At 44.7% G+C, this 11,752-nt stretch overlaps 1 protein-coding gene across 8 annotated transcripts in view; it reads left to right on the forward strand.

Annotated features, from left to right (window-relative positions):
- The window catches only part of STXBP5L (syntaxin binding protein 5L), a 508,429-nt gene that overhangs the window by 333,889 nt on the left and 162,788 nt on the right, over positions 1–11,752 (forward strand). For all 8 annotated transcript variants that reach the window (XM_077479605.1, XM_077479606.1, XM_077479607.1 and 5 more), the window contains exons 13-14: positions 404–471; positions 10,937–10,977. In XM_077479605.1, coding sequence (XP_077335731.1) covers positions 404–471; positions 10,937–10,977 — 109 coding nt within the window. The remainder of the gene's footprint in view (positions 1–403; positions 472–10,936; positions 10,978–11,752) is intronic.

An 11,752-nucleotide genomic window follows, 5' to 3' on the forward strand; every position in this document is an offset into this window, starting at 1 on the left:
ATTTGTTTTAGTGTCTTTGTATGTATGGAACGCATGGGCTGTTACCGACATGTGTGAGTCAATAGTGCCAATATATTTACCGAGAAAAATTGGTGACGCGTTCAATGCTTATTTTACCCGCTGTATATGGTACCGTACATATACGTTTTTCTGTATTTTCAGTTTTCGGGGGGGGGGGTTCATTGTGTGCTATATAGAGTGTCTATTGTATCAGTTGGTCAGATAGTCAGACCTGGCTCATAAACGTGTATGGAGAATGAAGGGCACAATCACCATACAGAAAGTGCAGCATGTACAAGAGCTATAGAACTAAAAACGTAGCTGGCGAGGAGAGCATTGTCCTACAAAGTGGGTAGTGGAACATCCAAGCAGTATAGTGATCTTTTCATTCTGTTCTGTACAGGAATGGCCACTAACAGGAGGAATATGGAACCTTGGAACTACAGCCTACCCAGAAATTATTGTTACAGGGTAAGAAAGACGTGTTTTTTAGTGGATTCATACACAATCGGTTATTATTATTATTATTATTACTATTATGCTCATAGTTGCAGAGACTGTTTTCTGTCTTTAACCGCTTCAGCCCCGAAAGATTTGGCTGCTCAATGACGGGGTCATTTTTTGGCGATTTGGGACTGCGTCGATTTAACTGACATTTGCGCGGCAGTGCGGCATCGCGCCCAAACAAAATTGATGCCCTTTCTCCCCCCCCACAAATAGCCCTTGTACACACGGTCGGACTTTCCGATGAAAAATGTCCGATCGGACCATGTTGTCGGATAATCCGACCATGTGTGGGCTCCATCGGACTTTTTTTCCGTTGGAACGTCCGACCAACAAAGTTTGAGAGCTGGATATAAAAAATTTCCGATAACATGATCCGATCGCACTTTGTCCGATCGTTTGTAGAGAATTCCGACCGGACAAAGACCCACGCATGCTCCGATCAAATTCCTAGATGAAAGCTATTGGCTACTAGCCTGAACGTAGTCCCGTCGAAACTAAATAATGTCGTCACGTTACGAACGATCGGATTTTCCGACAACTTTGTCCGACCGTGTGTATGCGACACCAATTTCGGACAAAATCCGTCGGGAAAAAAATCAGACGGATTTTGTTGTCGGAATGTCCGACCGTGTGTACGGGGGCTTAGAGCTTTCTTTTGGTGGTATTTGATCACCTCTGCGTTTTTTTTTTGTTTTCTTTTGCGCTATAAAACAAAAAATAGCGACAATTTTGAAAAAAACAATTTTTTTTGTACTTTTTGCTATAATAAATATCCCCCCTTTTTTTTTTAAATCAATTTTTTTCTCAGTTTAGGTCGATTATAAATTCTTCGACATATTTTTGGTAATAAAAATTGCAATAATTGACTGGTTTGCACAAAAGTTATATGGTCTACAAAATAGGGGATAGATTTATAGCATTTTTATTATTATTATTTTTTTCTAGTAATGGCAGTGATCATCGATTTTTTTTTTTTATATCGGGACTGCGACATTGCGGTGGACAGATTGGACACTTTTGACACATTTTTAAAGGCCATTGGCATTTATACAGCGATCAGTGCTATAAAAATGCATTGATTACTGTACAAATGTCACTGGCAGGGAAGGGATTAACACTAGGGGGGCGATCAAGGGGTTAACTGTGTTCCCTGTGTGTTCTAACTGAAGGGGAGATGGGACTATCTAGAAGAGATGACAGATCACTGTTCATACTTTCATACTTTGTGATCAGTCTCTTCTCCCCTCAGAGAACCAGGATCTGTGTGTTTACGTGTGTCACGAGCAATCGCAGGAGCCCGGCGGTCATCGCGGCCGCGGGCACTCACATCGGCTCCGGGGGTGAACTGCGGGCGCGTGCGGGCGTCCCTAGTGGCCACAGGGTGAAGCGACGTAACATAATGTTTTTTCGCCCAGCCGTGCCACTCTGCTGCAGTAAAACTGCGGCGGCTGGTCGGCAAGTGGTTAAATCAGCCCTTTTCAACCTTAGGTTTAGGCCTGGAGTTGTACTCTAACTAGCCTTAAAGTGGAAGTCCATTGCAAAAAAGAGAAGCCCTGCATCTATAATAAGCTGCACGATTCTGGCCAAAATGAATGAAAATCACGATTTTTTTGCTTAGAATAAAAAGATCACGATTCTCATAACGTAAAATCTTTCACATTATACAAAAAAAATGGGTTAACTTTCCTGGTTAGTGTTTTTTTTTTTTTTTTAATTCATTAACCACTTTCAGCCCCGGACCATTTTGCTGGCTTAAGACCAGATCACTTTTTGAGATTCAGCACTGCGTCGTTTTAACTAACAATTGCGCGGTCGTGCAACGTGGCTCCCAAACAAAATTGATGTCCTTTTTTTTTCCCACAAATAGAGCTTTTTGGGGGTATTTGATCACCCCTGCGGTTTTTATTTTTTGCGCTATAAACAAAAATAGAGCAGCAATTTAGAAAAAAACGCATTCTTTTTTACTTTTTGTTATAATAAATATCCCCCAAAAATATATAAAAAAAAAAAAATTTTCCCTCAGTTTAGGCCGATATGTATTCTTCTACATATTTTTGGTAAAAAAAAAACGCGATAAGTGATTATTGATTGGTTTGCGCAAAAGTTATAGCTTTTACAAAATAGGGGATAGTTCTATGGCATTTTTATTAATAATTTTTTTTTTTTTACTAGTAATGGCGGCGATCAGCGATTTTTATTGTGACTGCGACATTATGGCGGACACATCGGACATTTTTGACACATTTTTGGGACCATTGTCATTTATACAGCAATCAGTGCTATACAAATGCATTGATTCCTGTGTAAATGACACTGGCAGTGAAGGGGTTAACCAGGTAGTGACAATGTAGGGGTTAAATGTTCCTAGGGGCGTGTTACTAACTGTGGGGGTTGGGCTTTGTGTTAGTGAACACTGATCTCTGCTCCAATCACATACAACGGCATCTCCCTGTTCAGTCGCCGCCGTGAGACAATCGCGGGTATCCCCACGGCGATCGAGTCGCAGGACCCGAGACCGGACTCACGGGGGTCCCGACTGGCACGAGAGCCCGCCGGCGCGCACGCGACGGCAGGGCGGCATTTAAAAATGGACGTACCTGTACGCCAATATGCCTGCCCGTGCCATTCTGCCGACGTACATCGGCGTGCGCCGGTCGGGAACTGGTTAAAGTAATTTTTGCATTATGAATGTCATTGGAATTTGTGTTTAAAAATTTAATAAAGAGAAATTAAAGGAAAAAAGTAATTTTTGCAAAAAAAATTGCATTTGAACGACCGCTGTGCAAATACAGTGTGACATAAAATATTGAAACCACCACCATTTTATTCTCTAGGGCAGTGGTCCCCAACCTTTTTGGCACCGGGGACCAGTTGCGTGGAAGAAAATTGTGCCGGGGGGGAGGGGGGGGGGGGTGGTTGGTTTCACGATTTTTCGTGGGCAATGGCTGGTGTTGGCGCTTCAGTCATCCCAGCACCATGCTTGATATGGTGTCAGGGTGATTGAAGGGCATTGTTTCTATTATTACATCATTGTAGTAATAAATAAAATAGTTAAATTCACCATAATGTAGAATCAGTGGGAGCCCAGAGTGTGTCACCTGCCACCGTCGCCTGTCACCAGATGCGGAATGTCACTTGCCACATCACCTGCCATGCTACCTGCCACAAGATGTGGATTGTCACTTGCCACGCCACGTTGCCTGTCACCAAATGCGGAGTGAGTGGAGTGCCCTTGTGGTATGTCAGGCAGACAGCTGAGGGGGTGAACTATAAATCCCAGCACACCTCACCTGTACTCCCACACACAGCTCACCTGTCGCTGATGACGTCACATCTCTGTGGGATCGCCCCTCTGGATGTAGCAGGGTGTCTCCCTCCTCATGCTGCAGCGGGTCTCGCCTGGCAGAGGGAGGGTCTGGGACTGCTTCGGCTCTCACTCTCTGGCACTCGGCCATTCCTGATTAGCTGTCCGGGGGAGTGGGGAATCTGCGCCGCTGAACAAGCAATCTTAGTTTTCTCACAGCCAGAAGCCACAGGAGAGCGGTGATGCGGGATGGGGCAGTGAGAGATGATGTCATCTCTCTGCTCCCCGCCGCACCTCCGACACTGAGATAGAACACTGACTGTGAGAGTGGTGATGCGGGGGGCAGAGACAGATGATATCATCTCTGTTTGCCCGCCCACTCGCTTCTTCTATCCACCTTCTTCCTTCCTTCTTGGCAGACTGCCCAGTTTTTCTCTTCCTTTCTTTTGATGGCTGTGGCTTCAGAAGAGCAGAGAGAATTCTTTGCATAGAAAGAATTGTGAAGCACTTTCGTCGAGATCGCGATACCGATTCTTGACCATTAATCGTGCGGCTCTAATCTATAGCCACCAACTTTCTAACACTAACCGCTCCAGCTCTGAAAAGAAAAAAAGAAATCGGTATACATGCCTTCTCCATCGGCGGACGCTCTGCTGAGTACACGTCCGACAACGGCTGGGAAATGAATGGGAAGTGACATCACCCATAGAGTTACTATGGGGCTTCCTTTGATGGTGTTTCGTCAGATTAGGCGACCCGTCAGATTTTTAAACAAAAGTGATTTTCCGTCCCCGCCATCTTGCTACACCCGGCACTCGTCCACAGTAAAGATACAGTGAGAAGGCGGCATGCGGACATCTTGCTACATCAGCAGGTACCCGTCAATGGATGATTGCTGGCACCCTCTGATCAGCGAAGACAGGACAGAGCTCTGTCAATGTAAACAATACAGACCCCTGTCCTGTCAGCAGTGATGTGCCGGTTTTTGTTTCCCCACAAAGCAGGGAGCACAAAACAGCACATCCCTTAGTAAAAACACCACACACTGTACACACAAACACTGGTTAGGCGCACGTTTAACCCTTTGATAGCCCTAGATGTTTAGCCCCTTCCCAACCAGTGTCATTAGTACAGTGACAGTGAATATTTTTAGCACTGATCACTATATTAGTGTCACTGGTTCCCACAAAATGTCAGAAGTGGCAGTTAGGGTCAGAATGTCTGCCACAATATTGCAGTCCTGCTATAAGTCGCTGATCGCCGCCATTAATAGTATAAAAATAAAAATGATTAATACATATTCCAGTATACTGTATATTCCATAGTTTATAGATGCTATAACGTTTATATAAACCAAACCATGGACGCTTATTGGGATTTTTATTACCAAAAATATGTAGCGGAATACATATCGGCCTAAATTTATGAAGAAATTTGAATTTAATTTTTTTTTATTGGATATAGCAGAATATATAGGATATAGCAGAATAATGAAGAATGGTAATTTTTTTTTGGGGGGGGGGGAACGGCAAACAATAGGACACCCCCCCCCCCCTCCCAGTCGGACGGTTGGTAGCACTTACCCCATCACTTCATCGGCAGGCTTCCGATGCTCGGCGGCGGCCTCCCGTTCCCCTGCTCCCCACGGGTCATCACGGCAGCTTCCATTTCCTCCCTCCTTGCCAGCCAGTCGGGAGTCTTCTCTTTTCGGCCAAACGGGGAAAGCGGGTCTTACACCCCGCTTCCGATTTGGCCGGATTGAGGATCACTGTTTCAACAGCAAAATTTCCATTGTAACACCTGGGTTTGGCTCATGGCGCAATGCTCTGCGTTCCGAGCCCACCCTGTTTTTGAAGCCTATTCGAGCCTATGGCTCTAATCAGGTTCTTCAACAAAAAAAAAAAATCCCCCTCCCCCTCCGCCGCTGTATTTCAGGCACCCCGCATCCTGAAAGGGGCCGGAGGCATGAATAGGGGGTGGCTGTGGATAGATTCATGCTATGCATGAATCTATTATAAATAATGGGGGGAGGGGGGTGGACGGGTCACCACTGCTCTAGAGTATGATTCCTGAGCAGAGCACAGTAACGTGTGGCAGTGCCTAGGCACCCTCTGCTTCAGGTGACTGTCAGGTGATTGATTCCCAGCCTTCTGATCACTGGGCCACATTGTTGGTGTCATCGGAGGGCAGGTCTAGGAAGAGGCGCTCGTTGCTTCTCGGCCGCACAGTGCTGTGTAACAAATTAAAAAAATTGGGTCAAGGCAAAAAGCTCAGCTGCAGGATGCCTACCGTCAGCGATCTTTCCTTCACAGCTGACCTGTTTCACATTGTACGAAGGAGAAGGTTGCCCGAGTCTAGGTCTGCTTTCTGAACCGAGGTCATTCAAGGCAGCTTGCCGACCTTACATGTACCCAACACGGCAAACAGAAAACCAGAAGAAGCCCATGTAACACAGTGGAGGTCGGTGGAACCCCCATCACCGGCGGGTTCCCCTGATCGGCAGTGGCGGCCTCCCCTTCTGCTCTCCACGGGTCATCACAGCGATGGCGGTGGCGGCTACCGTTTCCTCCCTCCTCCTCCTCGGCAGGCCAATCGGGAGTCTTCTCTTTTCGGACAATCGGAAGAGACCCCTGGGGGGGCTTCGGACGCACTTTCTGCGACCCGAGCTCACCCTATTCTGAAGCCTATTAGAGCCTCTGGCCTCTGTAATTCAGGCGCCCGGTGCCCTGAAAGGGGACAGACCCATGAATAGGGGGTGGCCGCGGTGGCCATTGATGTGCATGAATCTATCTATTGCATAAAGTGGTGGTCGGGAGAGAGGGGGGCGGCCCCCTAATGGACGGGCAGCCACTGATTGTAACACCTGACTGCAATAGATCAATAAAAACAAAACAAAAAAATAAAATAAAATAAAAAATTTTATGCACAGGATTGTTTGTATTCAATCCTGACTTTAACCACTTAACCTCCGGAAGATTTAACCCCCCCCCTTTTTTTTCATGGCCAGGCCATTTTTTGTGATAAGGCACTGCGTTACTTTTAGTGAAAATTGCACGATCGTGTGACGCTGTACCCCAAAAAAATGTATGTAATTTTTGCAATAGATCAATAAAAAAAGAAAAAACAGTAAAAATAAAAATAAAGTCTTCATTTTATATGCACAGGATTGTTTTACATTCAATCCTGGCTTTAACCACTTAACCTCCGGAAGATTTACCCCCCTCCACCCTTTCATGACCAGGCCATTTTTGTGAAACGGCACTGCTGCGTTACTTTTACTGAAAATTGCACGATCGTGCGACGCTGTACCCCAAAAAAATTTATGTGATTTTTGCAATAGATCAATAAAAAAAAAAAAGTAAAAAAAAAAAAAAGTCTTCATTTATATGCACAGGATTGTTTTACATTCAATCCTGGCTTTAACCACTTAACCTCCGGAAGATTCCCCCCCCCCCCCTTTTTCATGACCAGGCTATTTTTTGTGATACGGCACTGCGTTACTTTTACTAAAAATTGCAAGATCGTGCGACTCTGTACCCCCAAAAAAATGTATGTGATTTTTGCAATAGATCAATAAAAAAAAAAAAAGTAAAAAAAAAAAAGTCTTCATTTATATGCACAGGATTGTTTTACATTCAATCCTGGCTTTAACCACTTAACCTCCGGAAGATTCCCCCCCCCCCCCTTTTTCATGACCAGGCTATTTTTTGTGATACGGCACTGCGTTACTTTTACTAAAAATTGCAAGATCGTGCGACTCTGTACCCCCAAAAAAATGTATGTGATTTTTGCAATAGATCAATAAAAAAAAAAAAGTAAAAAAAAAAAAGTCTTCATTTATATGCACAGGATTGTTTTACATTCAATCCTGGCTTTAACCACTTAACCTCCGGAAGATTTACCCCCCCCCCTCCAACCTTTCATGACCAGGCCATTTTTGTGAAACGGCACTGCTGCGTTACTTTTACTGAAAATTGCACGATCGTGCGACGCTGTACCCCAAAATAAGTATGTGATTTTTGCAATAGATCAATAAAAACAAAAAAGTAAAACAAAAATAAAAAAATAAGTCTTCATTTATATGCACAGGATTGTTTTACATTCAATCCTGACTTTAACCACTTAACATCTGGAAGATTTACCCCCCTCCACCCTTTCATGACCAGGCCATTATTTGTGATATGGCACTGCGTTACTTTTTCTGAAAATTGCACGTTCGTGCGACTCTGTACACCAAAATAAGTATGTGATTTTTTGCAATAGATCAATAAAAACAAAAAAAGTAAAAAAAAAAAAATTCTTAATTTTTATGCACAGGATTGTTTTACATTCAATCCTGACTTTAACCACTTAACCTCTGGAAGATTTACCCCCCTCTTTCATGACCAGGCCATTATTTGTGATACTTTAACCACTTGACCTCCGGAAGATTTACCCTCCCCCGACCGGGCCATTTTTTGTGATACGGCACTGCGTTACTTTTAGTGAAAATTGCACGATCGTGCGACACTGTGCCAAAAAAAAAAAAGTATGTGATTTTTTTTTTCCCCTCCCCACAGATAGAGCTTTCTTTTGGTGGTATTTGATCACCTCTGAGTTTTGTTTTTGTTTTTTTTTGCGCTAAAAACAACAATTTTGAAAAAAAAAAAAAAACCCAGTAGTTTTTATTTTCTCCTATAAAACATATCCAATAAAAAAAATTACAAATATCAAATTTCTTCATAAATTTCAGTCAATGTGTATTCTGCTAGATATTTTAGATGTAGAAAAAAAAATCCCAGATAAGCGTATATTGATCGGTTTACCTGAACGTTATCGCATCTACAAATGATGGGATATATACTGGAATTTGTATTTTTTTTTATTTACTAGTCATAGTGGTGTTCTGTCGAATTAGCCAACTCGTCAGAAACTCCAACCACGTCACTTCCGGTTTCTTTAAACCATCAGTAATTGGAGATTTTGAGGAATTGCTGTTTGGACACAACACCGGCAACCGAATACAGTCCGGTACGGGAAGATTTAGCTGTTTTGACAGCACAGTGGCCAACGAGGACAAAGTTGTCTCTGCCTCGGGGGAGTGGCCATTTTGTTGGCTACTATCGGAGAGGAGTAATGCTGCGTACACATGAACGGACTTTCCGGCAGACTAGGGACGACGGAATCAGTCCGTCGGACAATCCGATCGTGTGTGGGCTAATCCGATCGTTTAAAAAAAAAAAAAAAAAAAATCAGACGGACCTAGAAATAGAACATGTTTCAAATCTGTCCTACGGACTCCATTCCTATCGGGAAAACCGTTCGTCTGTGTGCTGATCCGACAGACCAAATATGACGCAAGGGAAGCTATTGGCTACTGAACTTCCTTTTTTAGTCCCGTCTTACGTCGTCACTTTCAAAACAAACGGACTTTCGAATGGGCTTAGTCCGTTCGTATGTGGCCCGTCGGGAAGTCCGTCAGACCTTTTTTGCCGGAAAGTCCGGTCGTGTGTACGCGGCATAACAGTCTCCGCTCATAATATCGTGCATCGGACTCTATTTGGTTGCCGGTGTTCTGACATATAGTGTCCGGCCATGTAGAAGTGTCCGTCCCGTACTGCGTAAGCGCAGCGCTTTGCGCAGTACGGAGCAGAAGGAGATTCGGAAAATCTCCGAAGATGAACGGCGCCTGCGCCATGAGTCGAGGTACTAGCTCCACCATCCAAGTGGACGCAGGGCTGCACATATTAGAGGGCCCCTCGCAGGCTCGCTTTGCTCGCCACGCTTTGGGCACGGCCTCTCGCTGCGATCGGGTCTTTTTATTCTAACTCTATGTCCACTTGGATGGTGGGGCTAGAACCTGGACTCACGGCGCAGGCGCCGTTCATCCTCGGCTATTTTCGGAATGTGGTTGTCATGTGCATGCGCAGTACACAGCGGACACTATCCGATGGGGGACAGTATGTGATAGGACACCGGCGTTGTGTTCAAACAGCAACTCTGCAAAATCTCCAATTACCGATGGTTTAACGAAAGCGGACGTTAAAGGGGTTGTAAACCCTCGCCGTTTTTCACCTTAATGCATGCTATGCATTAAGGCGAAAAACATATTTTTTTAATGGATCAGCGCTCCCAAGCCCCCCTTATAATTACCCGAGCCCCAAAATTTCCGCGACGGGAATGAGCACACCAACTCCGGCCGGTGTCTCCTGTCCTAATTGGGTAGATGGATAGCAGCGAAGCCTTGCGGCTTCACTTCCCTGCTCCATACTGCGCATGCGCGAGTCGCGCTTCGCAATAAGGATGGTCCTCGCTGTCTCTGGGATCTGTGTGTTTCCCAGCAGACAGCGGGGGACCCGCAGGAAGTGGCGTAAATACCCGCAGATTCTGCGGATATCTATGCCGGAAGTGGGTGCAAATACCTGTACTATACAGGTATCTGCACCCCCCTCCCCCCTGAAAGGGGCCAGTTGTGGCGCCGGAGGGGGGGAGGGTTCCAATGAGTGGAAGTTCCACTTTAGGGTGGACCTCCGCTTTAAAGGTAACCACCCTCACCTTTGATCTGTTTGCTTGTAATTAGTGTGTGTGTGTATAAAAGGTCGATGAGTTTCTGGACTCCTGGCTGACCCTTGTATCTTTCATCCAGTGCTGCACTGACATTTCTGGATTCTGAGTTAGGGGGAAAGCAAAACGAATTGTCAAAGGATCTGCGGGAAAAGGTAGTTGAACTGTATAAAACAGGAAAGGGATATAAAAAGATATCCAAGGAATTGAGAATGCCAATCAGCAGTGTTCAAACTCTAATCAAGAAGTGGACAAATGAGGCGTTCTGTTGAAACCAAACCACGGTCAGGTAGACCAACTAAAATTTCAATACAATACGTGAGGAATCGGAGGGCCCTGCTCGCTAGAGCTTACAATCCTAGGAGATATATATCCTAACTTGTGTCTTGCTGGACCCGAGTGTGGTCGGTGTTGTATATCACCGTCAGGTTGGAGTAGAAACAAAATAAACGGCTGACTTGTGACACCCTTCAAATTTTTTATTTTTTTTGCGGTATTTCTGTATATTTTACTGTTATCAGTAAGACCATATGAGCCCGCGCTATTCCTGTGGATTTACCATTGTTTACATTCTCTTCCCAGGCATGCCGATGGATCGGTCAAATTCTGGGACGCGTCTGCAAGTAAGTAATGTTTTTTCTTCTCTCGTGTCAATTAAAATAACAGGAGACCCTGTTATCGATCACCTGATTGCTGTGATAGCCTCTGATTGGCTATTACCGTGATCAGTGACTGTTCAGCCAGCTCCCTTTTTTCTTTTTTCTTTTTTCTCCTCTTGAATGGAGAAAAAGATTTTATTACATACTGCATACATTATTATATGAATGAATGAATGAATGAATGAATGAAATACTTGTATAGCGCACAATGCGAACTGAATCGCCTCTAGGTGTATTATATGATACATTGTATCCGTGCTAGAGGAGAAGAAAACAACAAAGTAAACAAAGATTTATCGCATTAATGATAACACTCTTTGCTGAGTTTGCACATTTTTACCGCTATTTTTATCGTGTATTATTCTTGATTGTTCAGTCTGTCACTGGTGTTTAATATTCACGTTTACACATTTTTACTTAAAAAAATAAAAATTTAAGTCAGCAGCTACAAATACTGCAGCTGCTGACTTTTAATAATCGGACACTTACCCGTCCCAGGGTCCAGCGATGCGGGGGAATGAACCCCCCTCCCCCCCTCGTTCCCTGCTCCGGGGCCCAGCCACAGCCGGGCTCCCACTGTGCATGCGCGAGCAGCACCGCGCGCCGTGATACGCCGCACAGTCATCTGGGACACGTGACAGGTCCCAAATGACTGTGCGGCGCCGAGGGGAAGTGATGTCACCAGCCCGGCCAATAAAGGAGGCAGACTACGAGGGACCACCTAGCAACAGGTATTTAG

The sequence above is a fragment of the Lithobates pipiens genome, unplaced genomic scaffold (genome assembly GCF_037356315.1).
Source record: "Lithobates pipiens isolate NorthernLeopardFrog02 unplaced genomic scaffold, aLitPip1_a1.2 Scaffold_16, whole genome shotgun sequence".
NCBI lineage: Eukaryota > Metazoa > Chordata > Amphibia > Anura > Ranidae > Lithobates > Lithobates pipiens.